This window comes from Tasmannia lanceolata, unplaced genomic scaffold, assembly GCF_043159265.1.
Source record: "Tasmannia lanceolata isolate RefF3 unplaced genomic scaffold, GAP_Taslan_0.1 ptg000025l, whole genome shotgun sequence".
Classification (NCBI taxonomy): Eukaryota; Viridiplantae; Streptophyta; class Magnoliopsida; order Canellales; family Winteraceae; genus Tasmannia; species Tasmannia lanceolata.
This window is the reverse complement of record NW_027518702.1, coordinates 12,903,395-12,919,562: the sequence shown is the minus strand read 5'-3', so window position 1 is coordinate 12,919,562 and position 16,168 is coordinate 12,903,395. Positions and strand designations below refer to the sequence as shown.

At 41.1% G+C, this 16,168-nt stretch overlaps 1 protein-coding gene across 1 annotated transcript; it reads left to right on the top strand.

Moving 5' to 3' along the window:
• The first annotated feature begins 8,477 nt into the window (after window positions 1-8,477).
• LOC143858297 (uncharacterized) lies at window positions 8,478-15,359 on the top strand. Its single transcript, XM_077368947.1, has 2 exons — window positions 8,478-9,324; window positions 15,023-15,359. The coding sequence occupies exons 1-2, from the start codon at window positions 8,490-8,492 to the stop codon at window positions 15,040-15,042; spliced, it is 855 nt and encodes a 284-aa protein (XP_077225062.1). The 5' UTR covers window positions 8,478-8,489; the 3' UTR covers window positions 15,043-15,359.
• Window positions 15,360-16,168: the final 809 nt, after the last annotated feature.

Below are 16,168 nucleotides of genomic sequence, written 5' to 3'. Positions count from 1 at the left end.
CCAAACGAGGACTCTGAGTTCATTTTTTTTATTTGCCACAAGAAATCACTTATAATCAAAAATAACAATTGTGTTAATGATAGTGTAAATAGAATTACCATAATCCTGTTAAGTTCATTACACATGCTCCTAATCAAAATTATACTAGTATCATTTCCACCTCTCAAATCAGCACAATATAAATGAGCAACCATAACTTTCACAACTCTTCATGATCACAATCAACTTTATTAAGCTATGCATACATCAGGACTAAAGGAAAAACTACACCATTCAAGTTCACTATCACACTATACTAAACACTTCCTATCATTCATGAATCTGAAATTGCATGCCCTACCTTATCGACATGCCGCATGAATAAACAGTTCAAGGGACACTCTTATAATTATAAATGTTCATTTAGAACAATGAAACAGGTTGAGTTTTTACGATATCAAAGTAAGAAAGTATCAACTGTCAGTTTTCTTTTAGGAGACTAACCTAGTCTCATTAACACTCCCCTCTTAGGGTTGTGCACTAGGAGTCAGTCCTTTCGTATATGAGTCTGTCCTTAGCATAAAAGTTTTTGTCCTTAGTTAGAGAGTCAGTCTTTAGCATAGGAGTCAGTCCTTCAGTCTTTCAGGAGTCAGTCCTATCATCATAGGGGTTAGGATTCTTTCCAGCCTCTTATCAAATCATGTGATTTTTATCCACTCTCGCAAGGTATAGGATGCTGTCCAACCCTTGCAGAGTCGTGATTCTGTCTTTTTCCCCCGCAAAGCATAGGATGATGTCCAACCTTTGCGGGACATTCGGGAGTCTGTCATACTCTTATGATGATAGGATTTGTCCTCTTGAGTAAAAAACACTTGAAAATTCAAAAAAACATTTCAAAAACCAAAAATCTTAAAAATCCTGAGTCATTCAGAGTAGTTAGGAAAGTCTGTTCCGAACTACGTTGGCTTGATCCCTTTCAACAGGGTATGTAGTGCAGCTTGGGATCCACATTCCAGGTCCAGCCAAACCTTTAAAAATAAACATTTTAAACTTTCAAAAAAATACAAAAAGCTCTTCAAAACCTTTTCAAAAAGATCTTCCCTAGAGTTAGGAGTCTGTCCTAGCTTTTTGGGGTGTTTTAGAGTTAGGAGGCTGTCCTGATTTGTATTGATATGGTGTGTCCTATCGTGTGAGTGTCCCTAGAGTTAGGAGGCTGTCCTGATTTGTATTGATATGGTGTGTCCTATCGTGTGAGTGTCCCTAGAGTTAGGAGGCCTCAAGTTGATCGGTTAGACATTTAGTCGAACCGATGGCTAGATTAGGAAGCATATAGTCAGCCCATGGTTTTTTTTTAAGGATGCATAGCCTAGTTACACATAGGATATAGGGCCCACCTGCATTAGCTTAAGGCTAATCAACTTGCATTAGTTAGGGCATATAGAGAGTCCTAAAAACAACAACTCACATGAATTTAAGCAATTGTACAAAAAAGCTTTAAAAATCAGTTAAGTCTAGTGGATCGAGTCTAGAATAGCGGTTCTAGATGGTTAGGCATAGTAGTTTGGAATAGGGCATCGAACTACGTTGACTCCGATTCTTCCCGAGGCCGGGATACGTAGAGCAGCTGGGATGGATGGCCATCTTGGTCCGAGTCAGGTCACATTAGAGTTAGGACTCATTTTGTCCAGTCATGTATAGAATTGAATTGTGTTGTGTGTTTTGCTGTGTTTTCTTACTTTCATGTACAGATCCTATACCTTTAGCTGTAGCATGCATGTGTTTGCACACCAGAACTTAGACACCCATTAGGCATGTCACTTATAACCTAGTTTTGCTTAGGTGACACATCTTTTATTTATTTTGTGTATGTGTTTATTATTCATCTCCGAGACATGCATGATTAGATAGACGTCTTCTTGGAGATATTCGTTCCCATTTCATATGACTTTCGCCCAAAACTCTTCAAAATTATTAAATAAATGGCATAAGAGACCAGGTGTTTGCACTTGGGCGGATGAGGTGCTCTTTCGACCTTTCGAATTCGTAACCAGGCACGAACCCTCTTTTTATAATCTCTGGTTATCCGTTGCAACAGAGTATAGTATGGGATCCTTGGCCCACTTCCTTGGATGGCGACTCTTCTTTATTTAAGGTACGCCTCGAATCTAGGTTAGTCCCCGAATCGAGAGGTATCTCACCTTATATCGCCACTCATGCTGTGAGAGGCACATTCTTTCGAGAGTTCCTTGGTAGAGCTCTCCATTCACGTGGATGATCCTGAGACTGTTAGCGCGTGGGGCACGTTCCCCGCCGCCTCTCTCGGATCGGGGTCCACACAATAATATTCTAAAATTCCCAAAATACCCCTAAGTTAACAATTAACTTTTTGGGTATTCCAAATGCGTCATACGTTGTGTATACACCAAGGGAACTACGTAAATCTTTTTCCTCGCATCAAATGAGACAAATCTAGTCCGTCCGTGCAATCTAGTAAATGCGGGACCCTTATCCAAAGGATATAAATGGTCTTTTCGAGTTGTGAGTGAGATCATTGCAGGAATTCGACTGTCGATCCTGTAGAACCCAATGATGGGTCCTACTACGATCTTGCTCCATAGCTAACAACTACAATCGCATTGGATTAATGGCCTCCATCGAGAAGTAATCCTGAAGATGACCGTCAAATCATCATACCCCTAATCATCTAATATGTGCAAGTCCCTTCTCCATTCCACATCCACTGAGTTGAGTCCTACGGGAGGTGGACAACTACTAGTCCTTGGGCCCACTCATGGTATACCTTCCACTCAAGCAGTTAGGGCCCACAAATGCATTTGCAAAATCATTTAAAAAACAATCAAGTGTTTTAGTAAAACCTATGATAAACCATTTATAAAATCTACTTGGACAAGCTATTTTATCTATGTCATGGCCCATCAAATGAACACTTTGGATCATCCAAACAATGTGGGCCCACTGTGTTTTTGGTAGTGTTTGGATTCGGGCCCACACTACCAAAAACACAGTGGGCCCAAATTGTTTGGATGATCCAAAGTGTTCATTTGATGGGCCCTGACATAGATAGAGTGTGCCCAAAAAATCAACTCCATAGGATCATACTAACCCTTCAATCTCTGGATGAACCGTCAACTGAGGGGGTCTACCTTACACAAATTGAAACCACAGGGGGTCTATTTGTAACTTTTTAAACATTAGTGGTTAAGTTGAATGTGTCAGAAACCACAGGGGGTCTAAGTGTATTTTTCCCTAAATTTTAATGGGACAAGATATACGAAATGTAATGGCTTTTAGGGCACTAACTCTAACATTTTGATCTGATAACACTTTGTTGAATTTTAAGAACAAAATTACATAACACAAGAACAATGGAAGAGGCCCTTTCTAGAGACAAAGAATAAATTCAGTATTTTTTTTCTTCATTTATCTTCACCACAAATAACTACAATGGCCTTTAAATAAAAACTCCAGTGCAATATTCACATATTTTTGCGCCTTTCACAATTCTAGTTAAACTCTACCTAAAACAACTTCACTTGACCGACTCTGCTACCTCTAAAATTGTTTTAGATAAGAACTCCAGATAATAACAAAAGAAAGATAACTACTAAAAACTTATAGAATAGCTAAGAGATAAAATTAACTTGTGTGAGGCCACTACTTCATAGTTTGAATTATGTATTCTAGCATTACATCTGTTCCTCTCTTAACAGGTTTACATTCAGAAGGATTATCATGAACAGAAGCACTGAGGAATTTTCATGCTTCCCATACGTTGCTACTTTGATGGGTTGTCTTCTTTACGGCTGGTATGGTTTCCCAGTAGTAAGCATCGGCTGGGAAAATTTACCTTTAGCCATCATTAGCAGCTCTGGGGCTCTTATACATATCATTTTCATCCTTATTTATTTCTGGTTCGCTTCGGCAGGAAAAAAGGTAAGATCTTTATATAGAATCTGAGATTTGTGCTGAAGTTAGATGGATTTGATTAACACTATCATGTTCTTAAATAATCACTTACCGATAACATAAGATGATAAGGATAAGATCAAGAGAATCCTAATCTAAACAACTTGTCTTATCTATACTAACTATCCAATCTTCCAACACAACCCAACAGTCAGATATTCTCTAGTACTTTTGGACTTTAGTACACCTTGTTGAACATCTTCAATTCATCTTGACCGTCAGCTGTGTTGAATTTTATGGCTCAAAAATCATGCGAATTGGAAAATCATAACATCCAATTAATTTTTTTTGTTGAACGTTTGACGCAATTGTTAGAGGGGCGAGCCTTGGCGCAACAGTAAGGTTGTTCCATTGTGACCTGGTAGTCACGGGTTCGTCACGGAAACAGCCTCTCTGCAAAGCAGGGGTAATGCTGCGTACATCTAGCCCTCCCCAGACCTGCAATGGCTGGAGCCTCGTGCACACTGGGCCGCCCTTTTTTTTCACCCAATTGTTCATCTTCAATGAAAAAGTTTATGTTACTAGATACCAGGATTGCCCAGTTTGTAGTCTTTTTTGAACCATTCCAAATATAAGGGTGTAATCATCAGATGTATCGTGCCCTACTGCAACTATCCTCTAGAAATTAATGTCGCCCCCTCTTCTTCCCTGGGCCACCTCTCTTGTGTATTTATGACTACTCTATTTAGTCATGCATAGCACGGGTGAGGGCGTGAGGCCCACCATTTTGCACCTCATGTCGTATGGTAAGGCTCACCATCTCTACCCAAACCCATGAATATGATAGGATCCACCATTTTACACCATGAGTGGGCCCACTATATCCATTTAAATCATTGCATATATAGGGTGGGCCCCACCATTTTACATGATGTTTGACAGTGTGGGTCCCACCAAGTCCACTTAAATCCATGCATCATTTGGGCCCACCAGTTTACCTCATGATTTGATGTTACTTCCTGTGTATGTATGTCTAAGTAAATGTTATGGGAATGCAGAAACGGGTTTCTTTGATGTTATTTCCTGTGATTGTGGTGTTCTGTGTCACTGCACTAGTCTCAACTTTGGCTTTGCATGATCATCAGAGTCGGTAGGTACTGGTGGGATCGATCGGAGTAGTTGCTACAGTGACCGTGCAAGCCTCTCCTCTTGTGGTTGTGGTGAGTTCTCTTTCACTTTATAGTTTCATTCCTTAGCTCTTTAGTTTAGCAACTTATTACTTGATTCATTGTAATAAAACTCATCTCTACTCGGCTTGACTCAATGGAAAATCAAGTCGAGTCATCCATGAAATACAGAAATTCTCTAGTTTCTATAGAATCCTGGTTGAGTATGACACAAATTTACTCGAGCGGCTCACATTCATATAAGATAATATTTCCAAGTTTTTTTTATTAAAATTCTGAATAGAATTGTATCAATAGACCAGCCCCCCACCCTAGTAGTGTCAGCAGCTACAGCTTTTGTAATACCCGGTTCCAAGTAGGTTCAAAGTAATAATTTTTTTTTTACATATATGGTTGTCCTTAGCAAATTTAAATCATGGTTATTTGTTTCTAATGGGTGTCGTTGAAGCCACTAACCTCATAATTGCTAGAACATCATATTATTTTATGAAGCCACTAACCTCATAACCCCACATCATATTATTTTATGAAGCCACTAACCTCCACTAACCTCATAACCCCTAAAGTATTGCTAGGACATGTATTGTTTGGAAATTAGCTATTTTCTATGCTAATTGGTGGAACCCCACATCATATTATTTTATGAAGCCACTAACCTCCACTAACCTCATAACCCCTAAAGTATTGCTAGGACATGTATTGTTTGGAAATTAGCTATTTTCTATACTAATTGGTGGACCTTGTTGTTGTTGGAAATGTTGTATGACAACCATAGTGTTTGGAAATTAGCTATTTCCTATGCTAATGAGATTCTATTTTTTTTAGTGGTGGCTTACTCATTGTGTTATACCTTCTAATAAGAGTGCCTCTATAGATGGTATGTAACTATAGAAAAACCTCTAGATTGAAAATAAGTGGTCGTGAGTTTGGAGGAGCAAGAACCTAATGACTTTCCCTTCTAACCTAGCCTTTATAATGGAATTCTTTGCCATATCTTGACTTGTGCTAAGATCCATATGCTGCTGAAATTCATCCATATGCTGCTGAAATTCATCCGGCAGTTCCTTCGTCCAAGAAAACACTTCTCTGATCCATTTGAAGCCCTTGCTGTCCTTCATCATCCGGCTGTCCTTCATCATCCGGACTTGTTCTAAGATCCATATGCTGCTGAAATTCATCCATATGCTGCTGAAATTCATCCATATAGCAGCCACAAGTTCCAAATCAGTTTTTGGGAATTGTCTCCATCAACCACTATGCTTGTTTTGGAAGCATGTTAACAGTTGTGTGCCTTATTTTTTATAACCAAAATTTCGGGTAAGTGAAATTATTACAAACAGTTTTTATAGCTAATATTCTTGGGTGTAATTCACAACCCAAGAAATCCTATGTGACTCTAAGATTTTATATGATTTCAGCCACGTACTTTACTCCATAATTATCTAAGCTTTAGGAAGATCTTCTTCGTGGACCTAACCTTGCAAGTGAACTTTTGGAGATTTTGCTTGAGGTAGGTGATCCTACCCTATGTCAGTGTATTATCAAATATTTACTTTTTGCTAAGTTGAAAGCTTTCTATTACAATTTTTGCATATCTACTCTCAATTGGAACTTATTTTGGAGAAGATTCTCACTGACTGTTTTGAGCATGTCATTCTAAATAGTTGAATGTCATTATGCATGATATCCTTTAGTCTTAAAATGTTTCCATTCATATACATAAAAAGATTTATGAAGAACATGATTTTGAAAACTAGAATTCATGAAGCAAACAATTTGAACAGCACTTTGTTTACGATATGGTTTTCATAGATTGGAATGGGGGGAGTCCCCTATGGCTTGAAACATCTACAAAATTTATAGCATGGAATTACAGACATTAAATTGCTTTTCTCTATATTTGTATACAGTCTTGGTATGGAATGGATTCCGCCAGTAAGGTTGATCTCTGGTGGGAATCTAGTGCCCAACCTACCAGTGGGTGAGTACACTGGACGTGATCACGTAGACCGGTCAAATTTTATCTACCCGTAAGGTTGATCTCGGGCGGCCAGTAGGGAGTCCTCTGGCTATTGATATTGTGACATTGCGCACTTTTGGACCTGTGAGTCCTGCGAACGAGTGTTCGCCTTGGGTTACGCTACTTGCCAATAAGGTTGGAAATTGGCCACAGAGAAGACTGTTATGTTTGAAAATATATATTCTTGTCATTGATTTCCAAGTGAAAAATTGCATAACCGAGTGGTTGGAACTGTTTAGTAAAAACATGTATATTTTTTTTATATATAGCTTATGTAGAAATGATCTTTTTAATTCTTATCAATTTCTGCATTGACTAAATTTTATGGCATGTTACGTCTTTTCCGCACAAATTTGTTTTTGTTTTCCTATTAGCTGGCTTGGATTTGGAAAACCGGCTGGGCTGTTAGCTCATTATGTGGTTTAACAAATTTCAGATACAGAGGAGCGGCAGTAGATTTGCTGAGATCGGGCACTTGGATTGGAGCCTAGGAGATTTGTTCTTTATTTCATTGTTCCAATTTAGAAACTTTTGATATTTTATTAAGGTGATTGTCTTGAAATAATTATTGTTGGATTTAGACTTATGGACCTAATCTATATTTGTAATTCATTTGAACTATTGAGACTAAAATTTCCGCATTTATTAGTTACTCTGATTGTTGAGAATAGTTGATCGAAAAAGGAGCCTTGCATGCTTGTGGGGGCGACCCTATGGGCGTGCGGCGGCTGTCACGTGTGCCGGACCCTAGATTCTGGGTTCGGGGCGTGACAGTAAAGTGGTATCAGAGCAATAGGTTTAAGAACCTGTAGGACCTTAGGCAAAGGCAAATTGTGTTTTTACTACTTACCTTCCGATTAGATGTAGGTATTTTATAATCTAGAGCCTTACTAGTGTTTGCTATTGTTGGGATAGGTATGGCTCGTACCAAGAGAATGACTGACCTTGCTCGTAGCACGACCCGACTTCAGAGAAACCCTATACCGGCTCCAGTGCAGCCAAATCCGGCGCAGGAGGAGGAGTCTCAAGAGGAGGAGCCTCCCACCCCTATCATCCCTACTGGAGAGGGAGGGACTCATCAGGAAGAGCAAGGGTTACCCCGATTAGAGCGGATGATGGAGACTTTGGTTGGGGTGGTGACCCAACAGCAGCAGCAGTCTCAGCATCACCCGCCACAGGTCGAGCCTCGTCAGCAGAGTAGGATGACCGAGTTTCGGAGGATGGCCAATACATTTGGAGGGACCACTGATCCTCTCGTGGCTGATGAATGGTTGCAAGAGACCGAGAAAATCTTTGAATTTCTGGGGATGGCAGCGCCTGACAAAGTAGTAGCTGCCACATTCATGCTTAGAGGAAGTGCAGATGCTTGGTGGAAGATGGAGAAGCGTGTCAGGGGGAACGCTATCATTACATGGGATGAATTCTCTACAGCTTTCTATGACAAATATTTTCCTGATAGTGTGAGGATTCTGAAGGAAAATGATTTTTTCAATTTAAAGCAAGGGAACAGATCTGTCATAGATTATGAGGCAGAGTTTACGAGATTGGGAATGTTTGCACCCATATCGGTCATGGAGGACGACGGACTTCTTGCTCGCCGTTTCCAAGACGGACTCAGGGAGCCTATCAGGCATCGAGTAAAAGATTTCCAGCTGAAAACCTATGCAGATGTGTTGAGTAAGGCTTTACAGGTTGAGGAAGGAGTCATCAGGTCCCAACAGCATAGGGACCACCAGAAGAAGAGATTCAGGGCAGGAGGTCAGCAGGATGGCCAGATTTTAGGAGAGCCATCTAAGAGGCCTAATTCCTACCGCCAGGGAGGTGGATCACAGCAGAGGTCAGGCGACCATCGCCCGCAGCATCAGAGTGCTGGTCAGAGGTCTAGCTTGTGTGCCAAATGCAAGAAACATCATGCAGAAAAGGATTGCCCATGGGTCACTGGGGCATGTTTTGAGTGTGGCCAGTTGGGTCACAAGGTAGCAGATTGTCCTCGGAAGAGAAATTTTCAGTTTTCAGGAGCACCCCCAGCAGCGCGAACTGGAGCACCCCCATCAACGCGAGTTCCGCCCACAGAAGAGAATCGGGCACCCCCAGCAGCGCGAGTCCCGCCCACAGGAGAGAATCTGGCATGGAATAAGAAACAGAGGATCCCAAGCCGAGTCTATGCACTAACCGAGCAGGACGCTATGGCTTCTAATGCAGTGGTGACAGGTATGCCATTAGTTAGTTGTTTATATTCTTATTCATATAAATGTCTATCTAAAATTTCAATGTATTGCATTTTGATGTTTGCTTAGTTAATAGTGGGAATAGGTTAACCTATGTTTGCTTAGTTAATAGTGGGAATGGGTTAACCTATGACAGGTACCCTTCCAGTAGCTTCGGTCTATGCATATGTATTATTTGATTCGGGTGCCTCACATTCTTTTATATCATCCCGGTTTGTTGTGAAGCATGGATTAGTTCATGAGCCTTTAGATGTAGAGTTATGTGTAGACACACCTGTAGGAGGTAGCCTGATTACCGACAGGATTTGTAAGTCGTGTGCAGTGAAGATCGGTGACAGGGAGTTACCTGCTGATTTGGTAGTCTTGGAGATGAAGGATTTTGATGTTATTCTTGGGATGGATTGGTTGGCTGCTAATCATGCCAGCCTAGACTGTCACAGTAAGTTAGTGACTTTTCAGATGCCAGGACAGCGAAGGTTCAATTTTATTGGTAGTCCTGGTGGTGCGCCCACCCAAATCATTTCGGCTTGCAAGGCTAGCAAATTGTTAAGGAAGGGTTGTGAGGGATTTCTTGCCTCTATATCAGAAGTCAGTCAGGAGGCCCTCAGGTTAGAGGACATCACAATTGTACGAGACTTCCCTGATGTATTCCCTGAAGACTTGCCGGGGTTGCCTCCAGATAGAGAGATCGAGTTCTCCATTGATCTTGTACCTAGCACGGGTCCCATTTCTAAGGCTCCCTATCGAATGGCTCCAGTAGAGCTTAAGGAGTTGAGTGGGCAGTTGCAAGAACTTCTTGATAAAGGGTTGATCAGACCTAGTGTTTCTCCTTGGGGTGCACCAGTGCTATTTGTGAAGAAGAAAGATGGGAGTATGCGGTTGTGCATCGATTATAGAGAGCTAAACAAGGTAACTGTGAGGAATAAGTATCCATTGCCGAGGATCGAGGATCTATTTGATCAGTTACAGGGGTCTAAAGTATTCTCTAAGATCGATCTTCGTTCGGGTTACCATCAGTTGAAGATCAAGCCAGAAGATGTGCCCAAGTCAGCTTTCAGGACTAGATATGGACACTACGAATTCTTAGTGTTGCCATTTGGTTTGACTAACGCACCCGCGGCATTTATGGATTTGATGAATAGGGTGTTCAAGCCATTCTTAGACAGATTTGTAGTAGTATTCATAGATGACATCCTAATTTACTCAAAGAGCCATGAAGAGCATGAAAAGCACTTGAGGCAGGTGTTGCAAGTATTGAGAGCAGAGCAGCTATATGCGAAATTCAAGAAGTGTGAGTTTTGGCTTGATAGAGTATCTTTTCTGGGGCATGTGATTTCTAAGGATGGAGTGTCTGTGGACCCCCAAAAGATTGAGGCCATAGTGGATTGGAGCAGGCCGTCTAATGTCGCCGAAATTCGCAGTTTCTTAGGTCTGGCGGGATATTACAGGAAATTCGTAGAGGGATTTTCACGGATTGCCGTACCACTGACCCGTCTAACGCATAAGGGAACCAAGTTTGAATGGTCTGATAAGTGCGAGGAGAGCTTCCAAGAGTTGAAGCGAAGGTTAGTGTCGGCCCCAATCCTCACTATACCATCTGAGAGTGGTGGATTCACCATATATAGTGATGCCTCTAAGAGTGGTTTAGGTTGTGTGTTGATGCAACACGGAAAGGTAGTGGCCTATGCCTCTAGGCAGTTGAAGCCATATGAGCAGAACTATCCGACGCATGATCTAGAGTTAGCAGCAGTGGTGTTTGCATTGAAAATTTGGAGACACTACCTTTATGGGGAGCCATGTGAGGTCTTCACTGACCATAAAAGCCTAAAGTACTTGTTCACGCAAAAGGAGCTAAATATGCGTCAGAGGAGATGGCTTGAATTGCTACAGGACTATGACCTGACCATCAGCTATCATCCAGGGAAGGCTAATGTAGTAGCAGATGCTTTGAGCAGAAAGGCCCAGGGTAAGATGGCATCTTTGATAACTAATCAAAGGCAGATCATAGAGGACTTGAGGAGGTTGAGTATTGAGGTAAGACAGCACGAGCCTGGTCTGCAAATTGCGAACCTGAGAGTTCAGCCCACTTTGTTAGAGAGAATAAAGATTGCTCAGAGTACTGATGAGAGACTCCATAAGATCAGGGCAGAAGTTGAGGCAGGATCCCAATTAGATTTTAGAGTCCATGAGGATGAATCCTTAAGGTACGGAACTAGGTTGTGTGTGCCTGCTGATGCAGATCTCAAAAGGGAGATTATGGATGAGGCCCATAGTTCTAGTTATTCAGTGCACCCTGGAAGCACCAAAATGTACAGGGACCTCAGAGAAATTTTCTGGTGGAATAACATGAAGCGAGAGATTGCAGAGTTTGTGGCTCGTTGTATAATCTGCCAGCAGGTCAAGATAGAGCATCAGAGACCTGCCGGGAAGTTAGAGCCCCTCCCTATTCCAGAGTGGAAATGGGAGCACATCACTATGGATTTTGTGACCGGTTTGCCAAAGACATTGAAGAAAAATGATGCCATTTGGGTTATAGTCGACAGGTTGACTAAGTCGGCTCACTTCTTGGCTTATAGAGTGGGTTCGACATTGGATCAGATGGCAGAGTGGTACTTAGAGGAGATTGTCAGGCTACATGGAGTGCCAGTATCGATTGTGTCTGACAGAGACCCGAGGTTCGTGTCTCAGTTCTGGAGGAGTTTCCATAAGGCTTTGGGAACTAGGTTGAACTTCAGTACAGCGTATCATCCACAAACCGATGGCCAGTCAGAGCGGACGATCCAAATATTGGAAGACATGCTGAGAGCATGTGCCTTGGATTTTAGAGGTTCTTGGGATCGGCAGTTACCTTTGGTGGAGTTCGCATACAACAATAGCTACCAATCCAGCATTCAGATGGCCCCTTATGAGGCCCTCTATGGTAGAAAGTGCAGGTCTCCCATCCATTGGGATGAGGTTGGTGAGAGGCAGATTTTGGGCCCGGAGCTAGTGCATCAGGCAGAAGAAAAGGTTCAATTGATCAGAGAGCGTCTCCGAGCCGCACAAAGTAGGCAGAAGAGCTACGCTGATGTCAGGAGGCGTGAGCTTGAATTTGAGGTTGGAGATCGTGTTTTCTTGAGAGTGTCTCCCACTAAAGGAGTAGTCAGATTTGGCATTAGAGGAAAGTTGAATCCCAGGTATGTTGGACCATACGAAATTCTTAAAAGGGTCGGGACAGTTGCCTATCGCCTTGCACTACCACCCAGTTTGGCTGGGGTGCATAATGTCTTCCATGTCTCTATGCTGAGGAAGTATGTCCCGGACCCGGACCGTGTAGTAGAATTGGCCCCTTTGCAACTCAGAGAGGATTTGTCATATGAGGAACACCCGGTGCGTATCGTTGATCGAAAGGACCAAGTTCTTAGAAGACGCACCATTCCCTATGTCAAGGTACAGTGGAGAAATCACTCTGAGCGAGAGGCAACTTGGGAGCTTGAGGAGGAGATGCAGAAGAAGTACCCCCAACTTTTTCAAGCGCCAGGTATGTTAATTTCGAGGACGAAATTCTTTTAAGGGAGGTATAATGTAATACCCGGTTCCAAGTAGGTTCAAAGTAATAATTTTTTTTTACATATATGGTTGTCCTTAGCAAATTTAAATCATGGTTATTTGTTTCTAATGGGTGTCGTTGAAGCCACTAACCTCATAATTGCTAGAACATCATATTATTTTATGAAGCCACTAACCTCATAACCCCACATCATATTATTTTATGAAGCCACTAACCTCCACTAACCTCATAACCCCTAAAGTATTGCTAGGACATGTATTGTTTGGAAATTAGCTATTTTCTATGCTAATTGGTGGAACCCCACATCATATTATTTTATGAAGCCACTAACCTCCACTAACCTCATAACCCCTAAAGTATTGCTAGGACATGTATTGTTTGGAAATTAGCTATTTTCTATACTAATTGGTGGACCTTGTTGTTGTTGGAAATGTTGTATGACAACCATAGTGTTTGGAAATTAGCTATTTCCTATGCTAATGAGATTCTATTTTTTTTAGTGGTGGCTTACTCATTGTGTTATACCTTCTAATAAGAGTGCCTCTATAGATGGTATGTAACTATAGAAAAACCTCTAGATTGAAAATAAGTGGTCGTGAGTTTGGAGGAGCAAGAACCTAATGACTTTCCCTTCTAACCTAGCCTTTATAATGGAATTCTTTGCCATATCTTGACTTGTGCTAAGATCCATATGCTGCTGAAATTCATCCATATGCTGCTGAAATTCATCCGGCAGTTCCTTCGTCCAAGAAAACACTTCTCTGATCCATTTGAAGCCCTTGCTGTCCTTCATCATCCGGCTGTCCTTCATCATCCGGACTTGTTCTAAGATCCATATGCTGCTGAAATTCATCCATATGCTGCTGAAATTCATCCATATAGCAGCCACAAGTTCCAAATCAGTTTTTGGGAATTGTCTCCATCAACCACTATGCTTGTTTTGGAAGCATGTTAACAGTTGTGTGCCTTATTTTTTATAACCAAAATTTCGGGTAAGTGAAATTATTACAAACAGTTTTTATAGCTAATATTCTTGGGTGTAATTCACAACCCAAGAAATCCTATGTGACTCTAAGATTTTATATGATTTCAGCCACGTACTTTACTCCATAATTATCTAAGCTTTAGGAAGATCTTCTTCGTGGACCTAACCTTGCAAGTGAACTTTTGGAGATTTTGCTTGAGGTAGGTGATCCTACCCTATGTCAGTGTATTATCAAATATTTACTTTTTGCTAAGTTGAAAGCTTTCTATTACAATTTTTGCATATCTACTCTCAATTGGAACTTATTTTGGAGAAGATTCTCACTGACTGTTTTGAGCATGTCATTCTAAATAGTTGAATGTCATTATGCATGATATCCTTTAGTCTTAAAATGTTTCCATTCATATACATAAAAAGATTTATGAAGAACATGATTTTGAAAACTAGAATTCATGAAGCAAACAATTTGAACAGCACTTTGTTTACGATATGGTTTTCATAGATTGGAATGGGGGGAGTCCCCTATGGCTTGAAACATCTACAAAATTTATAGCATGGAATTACAGACATTAAATTGCTTTTCTCTATATTTGTATACAGTCTTGGTATGGAATGGATTCCGCCAGTAAGGTTGATCTCTGGTGGGAATCTAGTGCCCAACCTACCAGTGGGTGAGTACACTGGACGTGATCACGTAGACCGGTCAAATTTTATCTACCCGTAAGGTTGATCTCGGGCGGCCAGTAGGGAGTCCTCTGGCTATTGATATTGTGACATTGCGCACTTTTGGACCTGTGAGTCCTGCGAACGAGTGTTCGCCTTGGGTTACGCTACTTGCCAATAAGGTTGGAAATTGGCCACAGAGAAGACTGTTATGTTTGAAAATATATATTCTTGTCATTGATTTCCAAGTGAAAAATTGCATAACCGAGTGGTTGGAACTGTTTAGTAAAAACATGTATATTTTTTTTATATATAGCTTATGTAGAAATGATCTTTTTAATTCTTATCAATTTCTGCATTGACTAAATTTTATGGCATGTTACGTCTTTTCCGCACAAATTTGTTTTTGTTTTCCTATTAGCTGGCTTGGATTTGGAAAACCGGCTGGGCTGTTAGCTCATTATGTGGTTTAACAAATTTCAGATACAGAGGAGCGGCAGTAGATTTGCTGAGATCGGGCACTTGGATTGGAGCCTAGGAGATTTGTTCTTTATTTCATTGTTCCAATTTAGAAACTTTTGATATTTTATTAAGGTGATTGTCTTGAAATAATTATTGTTGGATTTAGACTTATGGACCTAATCTATATTTGTAATTCATTTGAACTATTGAGACTAAAATTTCCGCATTTATTAGTTACTCTGATTGTTGAGAATAGTTGATCGAAAAAGGAGCCTTGCATGCTTGTGGGGGCGACCCTATGGGCGTGCGGCGGCTGTCACGTGTGCCGGACCCTAGATTCTGGGTTCGGGGCGTGACAGATTTAGGGAGTTTTTTAAGATCTAAACAAGAAGATTAATTGAACTTTTTACATACCTCTTTAGGAAAAACATTTTTCTCTCTTCCCAAGAACACCAAACTCTCCACACGATTCTCTTAAAAGTGAAAATTCTGCAGGATTTTGGCCTACTAGTATTTATAGACTCTATTTAGAGTCCTAATTTGGATTGAACAGAAAACCCTAATTCAATTAGACTAGGAAACCTTCCCTCATTGGGTTTCTTAGTAAAAGACCTTTACAATTTGAACTTTGTTTAATTTGTGACAGAAATACCCCCCTCCCTGTTCAAAAAAAAAGAAAAGAAAAAAGAACCCTTAGACATTTTTCATTTGGGTGAAACTTGGGGCGTTTTAGTCACCGGAGAGTAAGAGAAGAACGTCGGAGCTCTCTGAAATTTTTAGGGAAATGATGGAAAAAAACCCTCATACATAGAAAGAGCTCGCCTGCACGGGGGATCGGTCTCGTCGCTTTGTAAGATGAGACCCCCCTCCACATGGTGACATTCTATTGGGCCTCAAGGACCATGCCCATCATGTCGTCGTTACAAATGTAATGTCCGTCGTTAATGGTGGTGGGCACCATTTCATCTTCGAGAGTAAGAATTTCCAAATGTTAAGGTTCGGCTTCCCACCTCAAAATTTCACCAAGTCTCCAACTCCGTTGAGCTAGAGCCAATCGTCACCGACCCCTCAGCTCCCAAGCTTGGGTGAACCAAGGTCGACCATCATAGCCTCAGATCCATACAGACTCTTTCTAAGCTTTCAGGAAGCTCGGCCAGAATGAGAACA

Coding starts and splice junctions, on each gene's coding strand:
- LOC143858297 (XM_077368947.1), top strand. CDS start 8,490: ATGGAGAAGCGTGTCAGGGGGAACGCTATCATTACATGGGATGAATTC. Junction 9,325..15,022: donor TTCTAATGCAGTGGTGACAG/GTATGCCATTAG, acceptor AACAAATTTCAG/ATACAGAGGAGCGGCAGTAG.